Source organism: Psammomys obesus, unplaced genomic scaffold (assembly GCF_907164565.1).
Source record: "Psammomys obesus unplaced genomic scaffold, mPsaObe1.curated_primary_1811, whole genome shotgun sequence".
Taxonomy (NCBI): domain Eukaryota; kingdom Metazoa; phylum Chordata; class Mammalia; order Rodentia; family Muridae; genus Psammomys; species Psammomys obesus.
In genome coordinates this window covers 10,951,992-10,972,020 of record NW_026596134.1, presented here as the reverse complement: position 1 = coordinate 10,972,020, position 20,029 = coordinate 10,951,992, and the positions used below count along the sequence as shown (strand labels likewise).

Below are 20,029 nucleotides of genomic sequence, written 5' to 3'. Positions count from 1 at the left end.
AAGTTTATTCTCCTTTTAAAAGACCACACATAGGCACCTTATACTCAAAGTTTTGAAAGACAAAGATACAGAGGAAATCTTTAAAGATGGTCAGAGAGCAAGGGGTGATGGCAATACCAGTTAATTCCAGCACTAGAGGGGCTAAGTCAGAAGTCTGAGGTCAGCTTAGGCTTCAAGGTCTGAGCCTGCTAGAAGGAGGAAACAAACAACGACAAAAAACCTTCTCTTCAAGATAAAACTCAGAGCTGACTGAGACAGAATTTAATGAATGGAACAGCATTTTAAAAGTGGCATACCTAGGATTTCATACTCAGCATAACTATCCTTTAAAACTAAAGGCAACCCTGAACTGTACCTTTAAAAATTTTTGGTTCATACTGATAAGCAAGTTTTATTCCAATAAAGGTGTTTCAAAAATAAGAGCAAAATAAATATTTAAAAAAATCAAAAGCATAGAGAATTCCCTGGTGGCAGATTTGGCGTTAAAGCAAACATCAAGTGCCATGTGATGAACTTCTAGCCAAGGACAGACCACATGTGACAGCGGTCCTGTAAGATGATAGGGTGTAGTGATGTCCTGTCTTATCTATGGAAAAAATGCTAATTTTTGCATAATGGTGAACTCATGTAGCTGCATTTCACACATTTTAAACCCCTCCTTAGATTTATTTTTTAATTATGTGCCTCTGTGTTAGTATATGCACATAAGCGGAAGTACCATGAGGCCAGAGGCACTGGGTCCCCCTGGAGCTGGTGTTACAGGCATGTGACACCATGATCGATAAATAAATAACTACTCCAAATCAAGAGTGAAGCTACTTAACAAGATGCAGTAAAACTTGTATTGCTGTAGCAGCCCTTTTCTTCAAGCAGCCTACACTGAAAACATTTGAGACACACTTCTTCCTCTGTGAATCTTTCGGGTTCCCCCATCCTTGGATCTTAAAGTCAATCATGGGGGCCAGGCATGGTGGCACAATGCCTTTAAACCCAGCAATTGAGGGGTGGATCTCTGATAGGTTTGAGGCCAGCCTGGTCTACATAGTGAGTTCCAGGACAGCCAGGGCTACACAGGGAGACCCTGTCTCAAAACAAAACAAAACAAAACAAAACAAAACAAAACAAAACAAAAAAACAAAATGAAAAATCAAATACCAAACAAACAAACAGACAGACAGACAAACAGAAAACCAAACATAACCCAAATGGTGACTTTTATTTCATGAGAGCTTGCTATGCTCATTTTAGTGATGGATGAAGGTATCAAGTAGCAACGGGAACTCACATAGTATAGTTAAAGATAAAAAAATTCAGGTGTTTGGGTATACGACATTTGAGAGGCCAAGCAGTGTAGATTGAAGATATTTCATTATAATAATTCACCTGGAGACAAGTATTCTGACAGAATTTAAGTAATGTATTAGAATTTAACTCAGTAGACTAAGGAATATTAGAGATGTTGCCACACAAGCACCCCAGACACGCTGTTGATGGCCTCTGGGAAAACACCTGAAAGTAGCCAGGAGCTCGAAAGCATAAAAAGCCAATAATGTATACAGGGCCAACAATGCAAAATTTCTAATATTTTAAAATAATGTGTACAGGGCCAACAATGAGAAATTTCCAACATTTTAAAGCATCTTATTCTAAATAAATCTAAATAAACAAAAACCTGTCTGAAATAGAAGAAAAGTGGCCAGGGGGTGGTGGCTCAGACTTTTATTCCCAGTGCTCAGGAGGAAGAGGCAGGTGGATATCTTGAGTTTGAGGCCAGCCTGATTACAGAGTGAGTTCCGGGATAGCCAAGACTAGACAGAGAAACTCTGACTTGAAAAACAGAAAAAAGAAAGAAGAAAAGAAAAGCAAACAAATAGACAATAAATTATATGCTTTTATAAAATATGAGTTCACATTTAGATAAAGAATTTTATTTATTAAAAAAAAAAAAACAGATCACTCATTGTTACCCTAGTAGGATTCTTTAAAATAATTGCCTTACATTTAAAATATAGCCATTTGCATAATAACTTAATTAGCAGTAATCTCAAAAGAAAAAGGCAGTTTTCATGCACAAATGAGCCTGCAACTTCAAGACAGATAATCATGTTGAAATTCACTTCATTCCAATAGTTAAATGTTTTTTTTTTATAGAGGCTTGGAGAAATGATGGATTTCAAGAGAGCTAAATTACTTCATTCAGCAACTGGACCTGCCACAGTGATTAGAAGAACTGGTCTCCTTTAGTCTTGTTCCCTCTCACATCCCTTTTCTTATTATCCTTGCCTTTCAATGCAATTATAAAATGTGTGACTCGGGATATTCATTAGCATAAGTTACACACAGTATAATCAATAAAGAAGGGTAGGATGACTTGACTCTATTCCCCAAACTATTGTCATAAAGGAAATTTAAAGTAGATATTGATTTTTCGTTGACCTACTTTAATTTTATTATTTTGGTGCACCAGAAGCAGGCATGGCATGTCCTGGAGCTGGAGTTCCAGGCTGTTGCAAGCTGTGTGACATGGATGCTGGAAGTGGAGCTCACATCCTTCTGCCAAGAGCAGCGTCTGTCTTAACTGCTGCCATCTCCTCCAGGCCCCACTTAGTATTTTTGTATGTAGCATTTTGACTGTTTAATTTTGAAGTGACCAAACGGAAGGTCTGCGATTCTTAAAGGACACCTTGCTGTCCACTAACACAGACTCTGCAAGGGATCGTTAGGTACTGCCTTTCAAGTGCCTATAAATCGCCTGACCGTGGCAGCATCTTCCTGAAGTCTCCTGATGTCTTTCCACAAGCTCCCTCTAGATGACTCAGTTAGGCTCACCAGTTCACATAGCCTTATCTCTTCTTCTTACGCTACTTTTGCCCATTTCAGTGTCTATCAAATCCTCCAGAAGACACAAGGTGAAGAAATGAAAAACCATCAATTTCCAATATTCACTATGAACTAATCAATCATGAGGGAACGCTGAAACACTTTTGTGGGTTACTTTCTGTTGGCAAAACAGTCTCCTTAGTTTGTACTTTGAAACTCATAGTTCCTACCAGGATATACAATAAATAACTCCAAGAACTAACTTATACATTTCCAAATATAACCCAGGTATATCCAGTGTAAAAATAAGTGGACATATTCTTATTAAAAACCTGTGCCCAAAGGCATCACATTTTGTTGAAATGGCTACAGTTTATTAATAATTCACACAGTTTCTTATCATGACTAGAAATGACTGAAAACTAGGAGTACAAAATTTTTATTGACTCAATGAGAATTATATAGCCATTTGGCCAGTCAGAGTATCAAAAAATATCCCCGGTAACTACTGTACTGTGAACAAAAAGTGAACAGGATAATATAATGTTTTGAAAATATTTTAATATTTACCATTTTGTTGCCTATATTTTTAATATATACACTGATTTAGTAATAAATATACTACCATTACACAGAATGCAGTATTTTTAGTATTCATAACTGCTTGAAATTAATGCTGCCATAATCTTAAGAAAGAGATAAGTAGGTATTGTGTCCAAATTCCAAACTAATGCTGAAGAAATTATTACTAACAAAACTGTAAAATAAGCATGTTGGGCAGTATCTTTTTAAGCATGATTCTTGTAAACATAGTGGAGATCATTTTTTGGAGTCCTGACATTCCATGTAATGGCTTTAAAGAAAAAAAAAAACCATACAAATCCTATAATTTCTTTTCTTGCATAGGGAATTAATTACTTTGTATTTTAAAATACAGCAGTCTTTCAGTGAAATGTCTTCATGGCATAGCACTTGTTTTCTGTATGAATTCAGAACTTTTGAGCAATAAAAGTGCTCTGCATAAGTTTATAAAATGCTTTGTGGATTTAAAATTTAACAGAAACATTTCAAAACAAGTATAGGTAAGGTTCTAAAATATTATATACATAATATATGACTACAGGAGAAAATGCCTCACTGTAGTGCAACACAGTGTACAGATATGAAGCACAGTGTTGAGTTTAATTTCCCTTTACTTTTCCTCATATTGGTGCATAAGTGGCTAAGGAATCATGTACAACCATCCCGTTCTACTTGCTGCTTAGAAAGCAGAAGAGGGATGTGAGGACAAATTAGATAGTGAAAAGAATGGCAAAAATACAGTACATATGCTTTAAACAGTGCACCTTATAAGACAGACTACAATACTCATACTATTTTATAAAGTGCCATATTACATAAAACCAAGAGACATGTACCTTAACTCCTGCAATAACCATTAAAACAAACTGCCAGGAAAGGGCAGTGCAAAATTAAAATAAACATAGCTTAGCATGCATCTCAGATGGGTCCCAAGTGCAGAGCATAGGACCTTAAGTTCTTAAATATATATATATATATATTTTTTTTTGCTTTTTAGAAAAAGATTAATAATAGCAGGTTATCAGCATATATGACCATAAAATAAAAACAATAAGTTAAAATTCTCTTTTAAGAAACAAGCCACACATAAAATTCATTATAGCATCTTTTTCAAAAACAGACCTTTATCTCTGGTAAATTGCTACCCAGAGGGTGCAAGTCTCTTAAAAAGCTTCCTTGCCCACCAGGCATGGCAGAAGTCATCAAGTCTTCTTGGCAGACAGGTGAAAAATCCATGACTTATCTAACCACTTACTAAAATTACAGAAACCTTTGCTGTTTCAAGAAGAATCTTGAGCTGGTATCATGCTAGTCCACTAAAAAAGTATCATGTGTCCTCTATTCACAGTAATGCTGTCTGTCCAGTGCTTTTGGACAAGGATAACCAGACAGGTTTCCCGAAAAATATTCATTACGAGGCAGATTCCAATGAGAACAAGGGGACACATCTCTTTAAAGCACAGAACATACCTCAGGCACATGCTGAGGGAAGTAAGGTGTAAGGGTTAGCGAGGGCCGCCCACGTCCCACAGCACTCAGTCCGAGAACTGGAAGAGCGTTTCCGGGTTACTGCTGTCTGTGGGGTTGCTGGGCTGCAGTGTCTTGGTGGGTGTCGTTTTGCCATGGGAATGGGAGGAGGACGAGCGGGAGCTCTCACTGGAGCTGCTCCGCGTCTCTGTGCTGGTGCTTGTCCTCTTCATTTTCCTCCTCTTAGCCAATGGGGCCTTATCCACATTCTGAAGGCAAAACCCTTCTCTTTTGTATTTGTTAAAGGCCTGCAGAGAAAGGAGGGACAACAAAGACATGAGGATAACAGCATTAAAGACTTTCCAGTAGTTTTGACTATAAGCAGAAGTCAGTTTTTCTGAAAACCACAGTTCCACGTTGCTCTTCAAACAAAGCTCAGAGGACTTTTCCATCCAGCTCTTAAGACCCACACAAAGTTCTCTAGTGTGAACTAGAGCAGGGCCTCACATGACAGGCAAGTGCTCTGACATTAAGCAAACTGTGTGAACTGTACCAGCTGAGCTGTCTCAGAATTGTGATTACTTCTCTTTGTTGCTTTTTTGTGTTACTTAAAGTACTTTTTTATTTAACATGAGTAGCTTCACTGCTATTAGTTACTGAGTCATCTCTCCAGCTTGTGTTACTTGAGATAGGGGTCTCAGGCAGCCCAGGCTGACCTCAGACTTGTATGTAGGAGAGGATGACCTGGGCTGATTCTCCTGTGTCTACCTCCCAGGTGCTGAGATTCCACCACACTCACTCCATCCTAAATTTCCCTACTGTTGGTTATGAGGAGTGCTACAGTGATGCCTGCCAAGCCCATGTCACAGCCCCTGAGAAGAACTAGATTCCTATGGCCATTCTCTCTAGTCCTTCATGTGTTACATTTATCAGCTTTTCAAATTCTATTCTGTAGCCGGAGCAGTGCTATTCCTTCTCCTTCCCCAGGATAATCCTTTCAGACGCTTTCTGCCTTTTTCAACTCATCTTGCACTGACTATCTCAACTGTGTGCATCTGCTGGAGACAAAGTGATACAGAGTCTCAGCCTTTCAATACAATGTGCATTTAGCACAGCTCATCTCCTTCACGTCCTTCCTGCCTCCAGCTGTGCACTAATGGGTTGCTAAAGAGTGGATGTTCACATAGGCCTTAGTTTCCAATGTTCTGTTGTATATTTTTCTAGGAAATGACTTCTCATTTGAGAGAGTTCTTGTATGTGTTGTTTGACTTTTCAAACATTCAAATATTAGATTACTGTCCACTTTCAGAAACTCATTTTAAATAGCTAGTGTTCTGAGTTAGTAACTCTGGCCTGCCATGCACTTTCTAGTCATAATGTGTTCATAATAGAAAGCAGTTTTTAAAAACACACCTAAAGTTAAAAGCACACAATTGTTTTAAATGTATCGATGGGGACCATGTCTCCAATGCTACCCAACAAGAACACCTGATTAGGAGCCTTTTTAAACCATGCTAGCGCACAGAACAGGCTCTTACATGAAAGGTTGCTTTCACACAGGTGTGCACAGCGGCTCCTGAAGATCCCAGAATGTCTGGAGTCATCAGAGGATTAGAGGACAGCTGACTGCCATCCTGAAGCCATTCATTGTATCTCAAGCCAGACATTTTTAGCCTTTTATTTGGATCAACTGTAAGAAGTCCTGTGGGAATAAAGCATTGCAATTTTATAATTTTCCACTTTCAACAGTTTAACAATCAGTCTCAGATATGAAGGTCAATTATGTTTTTAAAGCATGAAAGCTTCAACAAGCCTTTACTGCCTACATATGTGTTTTCATAAAGACTGATATCTGCTTGCGGACACTGGATTTTAAGAAAAGGTCACAAGAACCTATTTCTATGAGGCTGTATGTAAGCCAACTGGCTTTTCACATAAGAGAAAATAACCACCCCTCAAAAAGACTCCACTGGGGACTTAGTAAACTCCAGATAAACCAAATACTAGCCATCTTCTAGGACAAAGGATGCAGTAGGGCACTAGAGACGTAGGGGCACACACTCAGAGGAGAGAGTGGGAGACATAGAGACAAGGATGGCTATTCTAACCTGAGAGGACCAGTGCAGCAGCAAAAACACATGAGTTGAACACAGGAAATGTGTTCAGCCTACAAGGCTTCTAGGAAATAAGGCCATGTGATGAGAAGAAGGCACCAGACTAAGAGGACCATGTGTGAAGAAGCAGAGGCCTCTGAAAGCTTGATCCACGAGGAACTAAAACATTCCACAGCAGTGTGGGACAGGACAATAAAGCAGAGGCAGGGCAGCCAGGACATGAGAGGCTGGCTGTGAAGGCTAAGGAGCTGGACACAAAGCTACAGGAGACTCTTCAGAGGATTTTTCCTGAGAAAAGGTATGATTTCTGCCCTGTTGGTGTAGGACTAACTGGAAAGTCATGTGAGTAGAAAGGAAGGAGCCTAGGTGTTCCAAGGCTTCTGTTTCTATGGTCTGGCCTTGGTGGAGTGCCATCATTCAAAAGAAAAGGGACAGAAGTACATGTTTGGGGGAAAGAAAGCAAAAAAGAAAAGATGAGGTTCATTTTGGATCTGCTCATTGAGATGCCAGCAGGAGCCATGTGGTAGCTTATGCTGGAAATGGGGTGAGGTTATAAAGGGAGAAGAGGGAGAAAAAGAAGACAAGCTACCTGGCAAGACTGTTAGGCTCCTTGTGGGTTTCTGGAACAATTAACAAACACAAACTTGAGTCCTGGGCATGGTTCTACTTAGACACAACAGTTGATGCAGAATACCAGATTTCTTGAGAGTCTTACCTTGAATCAAATCTTTAGCCTCTTGGGATACATTCTTCCATGCTTCTCCTTCAAAGGAAAAATCTCCCTTTTTAATTTTCTTCATGATTTCTACTGCACTAGTGCATGTTAAACTTCTGTCATTAGACTGGAATGGAACCTGCCCTGACAGCATTGTATACTGCCGTGGAAAAGGAAAGTAAAAAATGAGAATGACTAAAAAAAAAAAAAAAAAAAAAATCCCTGTCAAATCATGCCAATAAATTAATACTAACTTCATGAGCACAATTTATCTGATACTACAATAAGCATTATTAGACTTAAAGACTTCTACCACCAAAGTAACCAACACATTTCAAAGACTTACAAAATGAAGTAGCATGGCTTTTATGACATCAAAATTGAAATTTTTTTATAACTACAGCAGCCCCCCCATCAATGAGTGACGAGATCTCAGAATTTTTGTTTAATAGCTACCCATCAAATTCTATGAAGAACAACTTTCTTTCATTTGCAAACAGTATAGCAAAAATCAAAGAAATAACTACACACATACGTGTTATATACTTATATATGTGAGTCTGTTTCAACATATGTCTTACATATGTATATTTGTATTTACAGAGAGCATGCACATAGAAGGGTCATAAAAAGGAAATCATGAAATTTCCAGGTAAATGGTGGAAACTGGAAAGGATTATCCTGAGTGAGCTGTCCCAGAAGCAGAAAAACACACACGGTATATACTCACTCATATAGACATATAATATAGGATAAACCTACTAAAATCTGTACATCTAAAGAAACTAATCAAGAAGGAGGGCCCTGACTAAAATGCTCAATCCCCATCCTGAAAAGAAAAGAGGATGGAAATCAGAAGAAGGAGAAAACAGGAAACAAGTTAGGAACCTGCCACAGAGGGCCTCTGAAAGGCTCTGCCCTGCAGACCTATCAACGCAGATGCTGAGACTTATGGCCAACTGTTGGGCAGAGTGCATGCAATCTTATGAAAGAAGAGAAAAATAGTAAGATCTGGAGAGGACAGACTCCACAAGGAGAGCAACAGAACCAGAAAATTTGAACACAGGGGTCTTTCCAGAGACTCATACTCCAACCAAGTACCATGCATGGAGATAACTTAGAACCCCTGCACAGATGTAGCCCATGGCAGTTCAGTGTCCAAGTGGGTGCCATAGTAATGGGAACAGGGACTGCCTCTGACATAAACTGATTGGCCTGCTCTTTGATCACCTCCCCCTGAAGGGGGAGCAGCATTACCAGGCCACAGAAGATGACAATGCAGCCATTCCTGATGAGATCTGATAAGACTAAGATTAGAAGGAAGGAAAGGGGGACCCCCCTATCAATGGACTTGGGGAGGGGCATGCATGAAGAAGGGGGAGGGAAGGTGGGATTAGGAGAGGAGGAGGGAGGGGTTTATGGGTGGATACAAAGTGAATAAAGTATAATAAAAAATTCATTTAAAAAAATAAAAAATAAAAAGACACACAAAAGCAAATACAGCAAAGTCTTAAACATTCACAGTATTATCTTCTTAACTTTTCTAAAAAATTAAAGTATAGATTTTGGTATAATTATCCTATATTATGTCTAATATCCACTTATAAATGAGTATCTACCAAATCATACTAAAATCTGTACACCTAAAGAAGCTAAGCAAGAAGGAGGATCCTGGGTAAGATGTTCAACCTTCATTCAGAAAGGCAAACGGGATAGACATTGGAAGAACGTGAATATAAGGAACAAGACAAGAGCCTACTATAGAGGGCCTCTGAAAGACTCTACCCAGCAAGGTATTAAAGGAGAAGTTGAGACTCATAGTCAAACTATGGGCAGAGTGCAGGGAATCTTATGAAAGAAGAGGGAAACGGAAAGACCTGGAAGGGTCTGGGGCTCCACAAGGAGAACAACAGAACCAATAAATCTCGGCCTAGGGGTGTTTTCTGAGACTGATGCTCCAACCAAGGACCATTCATGGAGTTAACCTGGACCCACTGCAAAGAGGTAGCCCGTGGCAGCTCAGTCTCCAAATGAGCTCCCTAATAATGAACAGGGGTTGTCTCTGACATGAACTCAGTGGCTGGTTCTTTGATCACCTCCCCCTGAGGGGGAGCAGCCTAACCAGGCCATAGAGGAAGACTATGAAAGACAGTCCTGATGAGACCTGATAAGCTAGGGTCAGATGGAAGGGGAGGAGGACCTCCCTGCTCAGTGGACTGGGGAAGAGGCATAGGAGGAGATGAGGGAGGGAGGGGAGATGGAATGGGAAGGGAATGAGGACGGGGCTACAGCTGGGATACAAAGTGAATAAATTGTAATAATAAAAAATTATATTAAAAATAATTGCACAAATTTTAAAAAAGGAAAAAAATAAGAGTAAAAATTTGGGAACAAAAATATAAGATGAAGAAGAAAACACTTGGAGAAAATGTTTTAAATGGAATCATGTGCTACTTCATAGGCACGAACATTGTTTTATAAATATCATGTTGTAGATGGAATGTTTTATCTCCCCTAAGTTTAGATGCTGAATACACAGAATCACTGTATTTAGAGCAAAGGCTTTTCTGGAGGTAAGGAGGATAAAGTTATGCATGAAGGTCCTGACCCAACTAGTACCCTTAAGAGAATGGATGCCAGAAAGCTGTCTATTTAAGCATTTGTCACAGAAAGGATAAGGAGAGCTAGCAAGGAGCCAGCTGTAACCCAGAGAGAGGGTCTGTACCAAACACCAGTCCTAACACTATGGGCTTGCACTCTCCAGCTTCCAAAACAATGAGAAAATAAGTTTCTGTTGTTTCACTCAGTTTGCAGCATTATGAGCATTACAAGCAGACTCAGACTGACAAGCTATGCAAGCTGGACATTTTCAACAAGAACTGTACATGCTTGGTGTATTCTAAGTTACAATCAAACCACATAGGACGCATTTCCTTGGAGTAATTTATTTGATTCAATAAAGGTAATATAATTTATTTAAAAATATTCCTATTTGTTAAATGCAAGATGAAAGAGGGGCATCTAATTCCAAGATAAAACAAAGAACTCCAAATAAGTTTTGTGCTTTGTATGCTTACTGCAGAGTAAGGTAGGATCTAGCTATCTGAGACATATTCATTTATATGGAAAAAGTAGCAAAACTTTTTGATACTTAATGCATGTACTAGAACTTTTGTTTTTTATAAAACCCAGTTATGTTGTGTTAATATGTTTTTCTTTTAATCCCAAGTGTGGGATTTTAGTTTGGGCTTTGGTTTGTCCACAGCTGATAATCGCCTTGTGTGGGGAGAGTGTGGTCTTTGCCAGCTGGTAATAGCCTGCCTCGGGTGCAGCACAGAGAGGGGCGTGGTCCAGGGCTCTGAGAGTATAAATATATGAGAGTCCAGAAAGAGAAAGTGTAGTGTGCAGTCATGGCGTGTGCTGAGTGGCAGTCTGGAAAGACCAGAGATGGATGGTGGCTTGGAGACAGACGAGAGAAACGATTCAATGCAGCGGCTTGGAGGAGACTGCTTGCTGTGTCTGCTGTTGACAGAGACTGGTATAACCCCCGAAAGAACCCACAGACCCTAAACAGCTGGGAGAAGTAAAGTGGTCTGCGGCCCTCTCCCCACTAACCTCTCTCCTACCTAGACGTGGGAGTTGTAAAGGAGAGGCTTATATCTAATCAACGTTTATATTTTCCTCGTTGTATTACATACACTGAGGATACACTGTAATTATATCAATGATATTCAGAATGTGAGTTTAACAAACAATTTCAGTTAGGTTTTTCTGAAATTAGGATTCAAGAAGTACACAAATTCTGTTCCTTAAGGCTTTCTAATACATGGGTTTGCACTTTACTTTGCTTTGTTTGTAGAGACAGGATTACACACTGTTGCCCAGGCTGGCCTGCAACCTGAAAGTCTTGTCACCTCAGTACCTTGGTTTGTTTGGTGAGATAGCATTTCACATTATTGCCCAAGCTGGCCTGGGAACTTGAAAGCCCTGCTACTTCAGCCTCCTAAATTGCTGGGATTATGGGCATGAACCACCAAGCCTGGCCTCAAGACATCCTTTTCCTAATAAATTATCTACTAAAAAAAAGTTGGTAATCTGTACAATATCAGTGCTTACAGTCTGGACACCACGACTACGCTCTATGATACCATTAACCTGATTTTTATTCTGTTTTTCTTAAATATTTGACCATTAGAACTAATAGGCAGTGTGGCTTCTACCCTTGCCTTTCCAGAAGGCTGTTTTCATAACCCTCTCACACACAAAATTAAATAATTTCACACACACACACACACACACACACACACACACGCACGCACACATATTAAGTAATAAGGATATTCTTAGGAGCCTATATTTCTTTGCATGTCTGAAACTCATTGAAAACCTTAAAAGAGCTTGATGGTCACAATGGTCTGAAATGTAAATATTCTCTTTTATAATGAAAAAGAAAATACAAAAGATGAAGGGATCTTTTCATTTACATATTTTTAAGATATTGCTACTAGGTAGGCAAGATGGCAGCGCCGGGAGGACTCTCATTCTGAGGAGCAGCACAGCAGGATTGGCACAGTGACCAGCAATCAGAACTCGCGGCCATAAAACACAAGTGGTTGTGTTTCTCAGGTGAGAGGATACCCCACGGTGGGGGATTCGATCAGCTTTAACTCACCTGGCAAAACCGCGGAAGAGATCCCCGTTCCGCCAGGCGCTTGGTCGCCAGCCCAGAGCTACCCGCCAGCGCGATCTGGTCACGGTCCCAGACTGAACTGTGGGCCCACAACACCATAGACTGGATCTCCCAGTCGAGAGATAACCCCACGGAGCAGGAAACAATTGGGACCGACCCCAGGTTGCCCAGACATCCCCTGGAAAAGACTCGGGTTCCGCGGGTGCCCCAGGAGCCAGCCCGGACCCAGAGCCGGGAGGGACAAAGGCGCCTGCCTGCACAGAGCCCTGCCTGCGCGCGCGATTCGCCGCCTCAGATAGAACTGTGGGCACCAGGGCAACAGGGCACCAGACTGCGTGTCTCTGGCAGGAGGAAACCCCCAGCGGAGGGGGTCAGCAGCTCTAATGCTTAGGACACCCAGCACCAAAACACTTCCTGGACTCACGCAGACTCTAGTGCAGGCAGAAGCGCTGTGCTCTGCCGCCATTGTTGCGTTCCCCTGGGGCACTGGGACACACAGCTGCATCCTCGGACCTGCAGGAGTCGAAGAGACATTATAGCAGCCCTCAGATACTGTGCCAGGGATCGGCCAGTTGTCCCTGGCTGGACTGCCAAAACTGTAGGAATCCCTGATCCTTCAGGGGGGCTGCACCCACAGCGTCTGGACCAGAGCAGTGCCTGTAGCCGCCATCCCAGACAGAGACACACAGCTTCTGGTCCAGAGTGAGGCACCCAGCCTCCAGACCAGAACAGTGCCCCCCAGGTGCCAAATCAACCTAGGTGCACATTCTCCAGGTCCAGAGCAGAGCAATCAGCCTTTGGCCCAGAGACTTGCTGAGTGCACCTCCCACTTTCTCAGACAGAACTGTGCGCCCCAGGATAACAGACTGAGTTTCCCTGTTGGGAGAAAACCCCATAGCTAGGGAATCAGCAGTTTCTTCAAGAGGACTGTACATGGAAATTTAGTGAGCAGCAGCACACTAAATTTATAACAAGAAACCCAGCAGTGGGGCAGCTGTCTTGAGAAATTTTATGGGTAAGAGGAGATCCCCCCCTGCCTAACATAGACCACAGCTACTACTCAGGGCTATAAACCTGAGGTGAGCAGTGGCATCTCCGGAGAAACACTGGCCATACAGTGACCATAACCAAAAATCAGAGAAGGACTCCTTCAGGAAAAATCATCTTCCGGCCAAGGGGATACTCCCTACCTCAGGACTCCAGGAAGCACAGAAACTAACAGCCAAAACCTAAATCAGCCCAATGGGTAGAGGTCAGCGTAAAGGCTCAACCAACAAAAGACAGAGCAATATGGCATCTCCAGAACCCAGCCATCCAGGGGCGAACAGCCCTGAACAATGCAGCATAATAGAAAATCAAGAAGAGGACCTTACATCTATGTTAATGAAGAGGATAATAGAGGAGACAAATAAAATACGTAAAGAATTAGAGGAAGATAAAACCAAACAGATCATGGCTATCCGTAAAGAAATGGAGGAAGATAAAGACAAGCAAATTAGGGCCATCCGTGAAGAAATACGGGAAGATGCAGCCAAACAGCTTGTGGCCTTCAGAGAAGAAATAATTAAATCACTGAAAGAAATCAAAGAGACAGAGTTGAAGGAACTAAAAGAAAAAGAGGAAAATACAAGCAGACAGGTGAAGGAAGTAAACAAAACAACTCAAGACCTGAAGATAGAACTAGAAAAATTAAAGAAAACACAAATGGAGGAAATAATGGAGAGGAAGAATTTAGGGAAGAAAACAGGAACTACAGAGGTAAGCATAACCAACAGAATACAAGAAATGGAAGAAAGAATCTCAGGTGTAGAAGATACAATGGAAGAAATCGATGTATCTGTCAAAGAAAATGTGAAATCCAAAAAATTCCTGACACAGACCGTCCAAGAAATCCAAGACAATATGAAAAAACAAAATCTAAGAATAATAGGAATAGAGGAAAAAGAAGACTCCCTTCTCCAAGGCCCAGAAAATATTTTCAACAAAATCATTGAAGAAAATTTCCCCAAGTTAAAGGAGAAGCCAATAAGGATACATGAGGCCTACAGAACACCCAACAAATTTGACCAGAAAAGAAAATCCTCCCGCCACATAATAATCAAAACAGGAAGTATACAGAACAAAGAAAAAATACTAAAAGCTGCAAGGGAAAAAGGCCAAGTAACATATAATGGCAAACCCATTAGAATCACACCTGACTTTTCAACAGAAACTATGAAAGCCAGAAGGGCCTGGACAGATATCATGCAGACCCTAAGAGAACACAGATGTCAACCCAGGCTACTACACCCTGCAAAACTCTCAGTCCTCATAGACGGAGAAAACAAGATATTCAATGACAAAAACAAATTTCAACAATACCTACACACAAATCCAGCATTACAGAAGACACTGGAAGGGAAAATACAACCCAAGAAAATTAGCTTCTGTCAAGAAAACACAGGAAATAATTAACCTTACTACAGCAAAACAAAAAGCAACCAAGCACACAAACATGAACACAGCCAACATCAAAATCAAAGGATCTAACAGCCACTGGTCATTAATCTCTCTCAACATCAAAGGACTCAACTCTCCAGTAAAAAGACACAGATTAACAGAATGGATACGTAAACAAAACCCAGCAATCTGTTGCATACAAGAAACACACCTAAGACACAAAGATAGACATTACCTGAGGGTAAAAGGTTGGAAGATGACTTTCCAAGCAAATGGACCCAAGAAACAAGCAGGAGTAGCCATTCTAATATCTGATAAAATAGACTTTCAACCAAAAATAATAAAAAGAGATGAGGAAGGACACTTCATACTCATCAAGGGAAAATTCCACCAGGAAGACATCACAATCCTGAACATCTATGCCCCAAATACAAGAGCACCCACATTTGTAAAAGAAACATTGATAAAATTTAAACCACATATAGATCCCCACACATTAATAGTGGGAGACTTCAACACCCCACTCTCAACAAAGGACAGGTCAACAAAACAGAAATTAAACAAAGAAACAATATCTCTGACAGAGGTCATGAATCAAATGGACCTCACAGACATCTACAGAACTTTACACCCAAACACAAAAGAATTTACCTTCTTCTCAGCACCTCATGGAACCTTCTCCAAAATAGACCATATAGTTGGTCACAAAGCAAGCCTCAACAGATACAAGAAGACTGAAATAATCCCTTGTATCCTGTCTGATCACCATGGAATAAAGCTGGACTTCAACAACAACAGAAATAGCAAAAAGCCTACACACTCATGGAAACTGAACAACTTGTTACTAAATGACAGCTGGGTCAGGGAAGAAATAAAGAAAGAAATTAAAGCCTTTCTAGAACTCAATGAAAATGAAGACACAACATACCCTAACTTGTGGGACACAATGAAAGCAGTGCTAAGAGGAAAGTTCATAGCACTAAGTGCCTTCAAGAAGAAATTCGAGACAGCTCATTCAAGCAACTTAATGGCCCACTTAAAAACCCTAGAAAAAGAAGAAGCAGACACACCAAAAAGGAGTAGACGGCTGGAAATAATCAAACTCAGGGCTGAAATCAATCAATTAGAAACAAATAAAACAATTCAAAGAATCAATGAAACCAAGAGCTGGTTCTTTGAGAAAATCAACAAGATAGACAAACCCTTAGCCAAGCTAACTAAAAGGCAGAGAGACACCACCCAAATCAACAAAATCAGAAATGAAAAGGGGGACATAACTACAGACACTGAGGAAATCCAAACAATCATTAGGACTTACTTCAAAAGTCTATATGCAACAAAATTTGAAAATCTAAATGAAATGGACAATTTTCTTGATCGATTTGACTCACCAAAGCTGAATCAGGACCAGGTAAATCAACTAAATAGTCCTATATCCCCCAAAGAAATAGAAGCAGTCATCAAAAGTCTCCCATCCAAAAAAAGCCCAGGACCAGATGGCTTCAGTGCAGAATTCTACCAGACCTTCAAAGAAGAGCTAACTCCAATTCTCTTCAAACTATTCCACAAAATAGAAACAGAAGGAACATTACCAAACTCATTCTATGAAGCCACAATCACCTTGGTACCTAAACCTCACAAAGACTCAACAAAGAAAGAGAATTTCAGGCCAATCTCCCTTATGAACATTGATGCAAAAATACTTAACAAAATACTTGCAAACCGGATCCAAGAACACATCAAAGATATTATCCACTATGACCAAGTAGGCTTCATCCCAGGTATGCAGGGGTGGTTCAATATACGGAAATCCATCAATGTGATCCACCATATTAACAAACTGAAAGAAAAAAACCACATGATAATCTCCCTAGATGCTGAAAAAGCATTTGACAAAATCCAACATCCATTCATGTTTAAAGTACTGGAGAGTTCAGGGATACAAGGCACATATCTAAACATAGTAAAGGCGATATACAGCAAGCCTATAGCCAACATCAAACTGAACGGAGAGAAACTTAAAGCAATCCCACTGAAATCAGGGACAAGACAAGGCTGCCCACTGTCTCCATATCTCTTCAACATAGTGCTGGAAGTCCTTGCTAGAGCAATAAGACAGTCGAAGGAGATCAAGGGGATACAGATGGGAAAGGAAGAAGTCAAATTATCACTATTTGCAGATGATATGATAGTATATATGAGTGACCCCAAAAACTCTACCAGGGAACTCCTACAGCTGATAAACACCTTCAGCAAAGTGGCCGGATATAAAATTAACTCAAAAAAATCAGTAGCACTCCTGTATACAAAAGACAAAAGGGCTGAGAAAGAAATTAGAGAAACAACACCATTCACAATAGCCACAAATGACATAAAGTACCTTGGCGTAACCCTAACCAAGGAAGTCAAAGACTTGTATGAAAAAAATTTCAAGTCTCTGAAGAAAGAATTAGAGGAAGATATGAGAAGATGGAAAGATCTCCCATGCTCATGGCTTGGCAGGATTAACATAGTAAAAATGGCCATCTTACCAAAAGCAATCTACAGATTTAATGCAATTCCCATCAAATTGCCAACACAATTCTTTACAGACCTGGAAAGAAAAATTCTCAACTTCGTATGGAATAACAAGAAACCGAGAATTGCTAAAACAATCCTCTACAATAAAAGATCTTCTGGAGGTATCTCCATCCCTGATCTCAAGCTGTACTATAGAGCAACAGTTATAAAAACTGCATGGTACTGGCATAGAAACAGAATGGTGGATCAATGGAATCGAACAGAAGACCCAGAAATAAACCCACACACTTACGGACACCTGATTTTTGACAAAGATGCCAAAACCATACAATGGAAAAATGATAGCATCTTCAACAAATGGTGCTGGTCCAACTGGATGTCTACATGTAGAAAAATGAAAATAGATCCATACTTATCACCCTGCACAAAACTGAAGTCCAAGTGGATCAAAGACCTCAACATAAAACCAGACACATTAAATCGGCTAGAAAAAAAAGTGGGGAATACCCTAGAACTCATTGGTACAGGAGAAAACTTCCTGAACAGAACACCAACAGCACAGGCTCTAAGAGCAACAATCAATAAATGGGACCTCATGAAATTGAAAAGCTTCTGTAAAGCAAAGGACACCGTCATCAAAACAAAGCGACTGCCTACAGATTGGGAAAGAATCATCACCAACCCTCTATCTGACAGAGGACTCATATCCAATATATATAAAGAACTAAACAAGCTGAAAAGCAACAAACCAAGTAATCCACTTAAAAAATGGGGAACAGAGCTAAAGAGAGAATTCTCTGCAGAGGAATATCGAATGGCAGAGAAGCACTTAAAGAAATGCTCAACCTCATTAGCCATTAGGGAAATGCAAATCAAAACAACCCTGAGATTTCACCTTACACCCATCAGAATGGCCAAGATGAAAAACTCAAGGGACAACACATGCTGGAGAGGTTGTGGAGAAAGGGGAACCCTTCTCCACTGCTGGTACAACCACTCTGGAAATCAATCTGGCGCTTTCTCAGACAACTAGGAATAGCGCTTCCTCAAGATCCAGCCATACCACTCCTAGGCATATACCCAAAAGAGGCGCAAGTACACAACAAGGACATTTGTTCAACCATGTTTGTAGCAGCTTTATTTGTAATAGCCAGAAGCTGGAAACAACCCAGATGCCCCTCAACTGAAGAATGGATGCAGAAACTGTGGTACATCTATACAATGGAGTATTACTCAGCAATGAAAAATAAGGAAATCATGAAATTTGCAGGTAAATGGTGGGACCTGGAAAGGATCATCCTGAGTGAGTTGACCCAGAAGCAAAAAGACACTCACGGTATATACTCACTCATATAAACATACAATATAGAATAAACCCACTAAAAGCTGTACATCTAAACAAACTAAGCAAAAGAGAGGACCCTAACTAAAATGTTCAATCCCCATCCTGAAAGGCAAAGAGGATGTACATCAGAAGAAAACGAAAATAGGAAACAACCTCGGAACCCGCTACAGAGGGCCTCTGAAAGCCAGAAGAAAACAGGAAACCACCTTGAAACCTGCCACAGAGGGCCTCTGAAAGCTTCTACAGTATAGACTGTCAAAGCAGATGCTGAGCCTGATGGCCAACTGATGGGCAGAGTGAATGGAATTTTATGTAAGAAGTGGGAAATAGTAAGAGCTGGAGGGAACGGGAACTCCACAAGCAGAGCAACAGAACAAGATAATTTGAACACAGGGAACTTCCCAGAGACTCCTACTCCAACCAAGGACTATTTGTGGAGATGACCTGGAACCCCTGCACAGGTGTAGCCCATGGCAGTTCAGTGTCCAAGTGGGTTCCATAGTAATGGGAAGAGGGACTGCCTCTGACATAATCTGATTGGCCTGCTCTTTGATCACTTCCCCCTGGGGGGGAGCAGCCTTACCAGGCCACAGTAGAGGACAATGCAGCCACTTTTGATGAGAACTGATAGACTAAGATCAGAAAGAAGGAGAGGAGGACCTCCCCTATCAGTGGACTTGGGGAGTGGCATGCATGCAGAAAGGGGAGGGAGGGTGGGATTGGCAGGGGAGGAGGGAGGGGCTTATGGGGGGATACAAAATGAATAAAGTGTAATTAATAAAAAATAAATAAAAGATTTAAATAAAAAAAAAGAAAAAAAAAAAAAGATATTGCTACTAGTAAGAAATGTCATAAATTTAAGTCCTTAAACCCTCCAACCTACAGAAGTTGCTTGTTTACTTTTAATAAAGATTCTTATCCCTAAATATGTTGCTTTAGTTTGAAAGTGATGAATGATGACTTAAATTGCTCAGACGAAAGCCATATAAGGCTTAAAAATAAAGAGCCATCCTGCAGGGACAAGTGGCTAGCCACAGGGGAAACAAACTGACACCAAAATAAACTGCAGATGTAGTACAGATTGAAGTATAAAAATAAGAAAGTGATTCTGGAGGAAGTTTAGAAGAGTATTTCCGTAATCCTGAGTTGAGGGCAGGGTAGTGACATCAAAGCCACACTCCATGAAGATAAGACTGACATATCTTACCACATGGAAATTAAAAAGCAAAAACATTTCATTCTTAAACTAATTTAAAAAATAAAATAAATAAAAATCCTGTTTACTATAAAGAAAAGATAAGCCAGAGAAACATTTCCAACTATTGATGGACACAAGA

The 20,029-nt window shown here is 40.4% G+C and overlaps 1 protein-coding gene across 1 annotated transcript in view; it reads right to left on the bottom strand.

The window, feature by feature from the left end:
- Positions 1 to 1,961: 1,961 nt before the first annotated feature.
- The window catches only part of Rps6ka5 (ribosomal protein S6 kinase A5), a 201,795-nt gene continuing 183,727 nt past the window's right edge, over positions 1,962 to 20,029 (bottom strand). The window contains 4 exon segments of the mRNA XM_055593143.1: positions 1,962 to 5,083; positions 5,085 to 5,177; positions 6,408 to 6,571; positions 7,699 to 7,858. Coding sequence (XP_055449118.1) covers positions 4,874 to 5,083; positions 5,085 to 5,177; positions 6,408 to 6,571; positions 7,699 to 7,858 — 627 coding nt within the window. The 3' untranslated portion in view covers positions 1,962 to 4,873.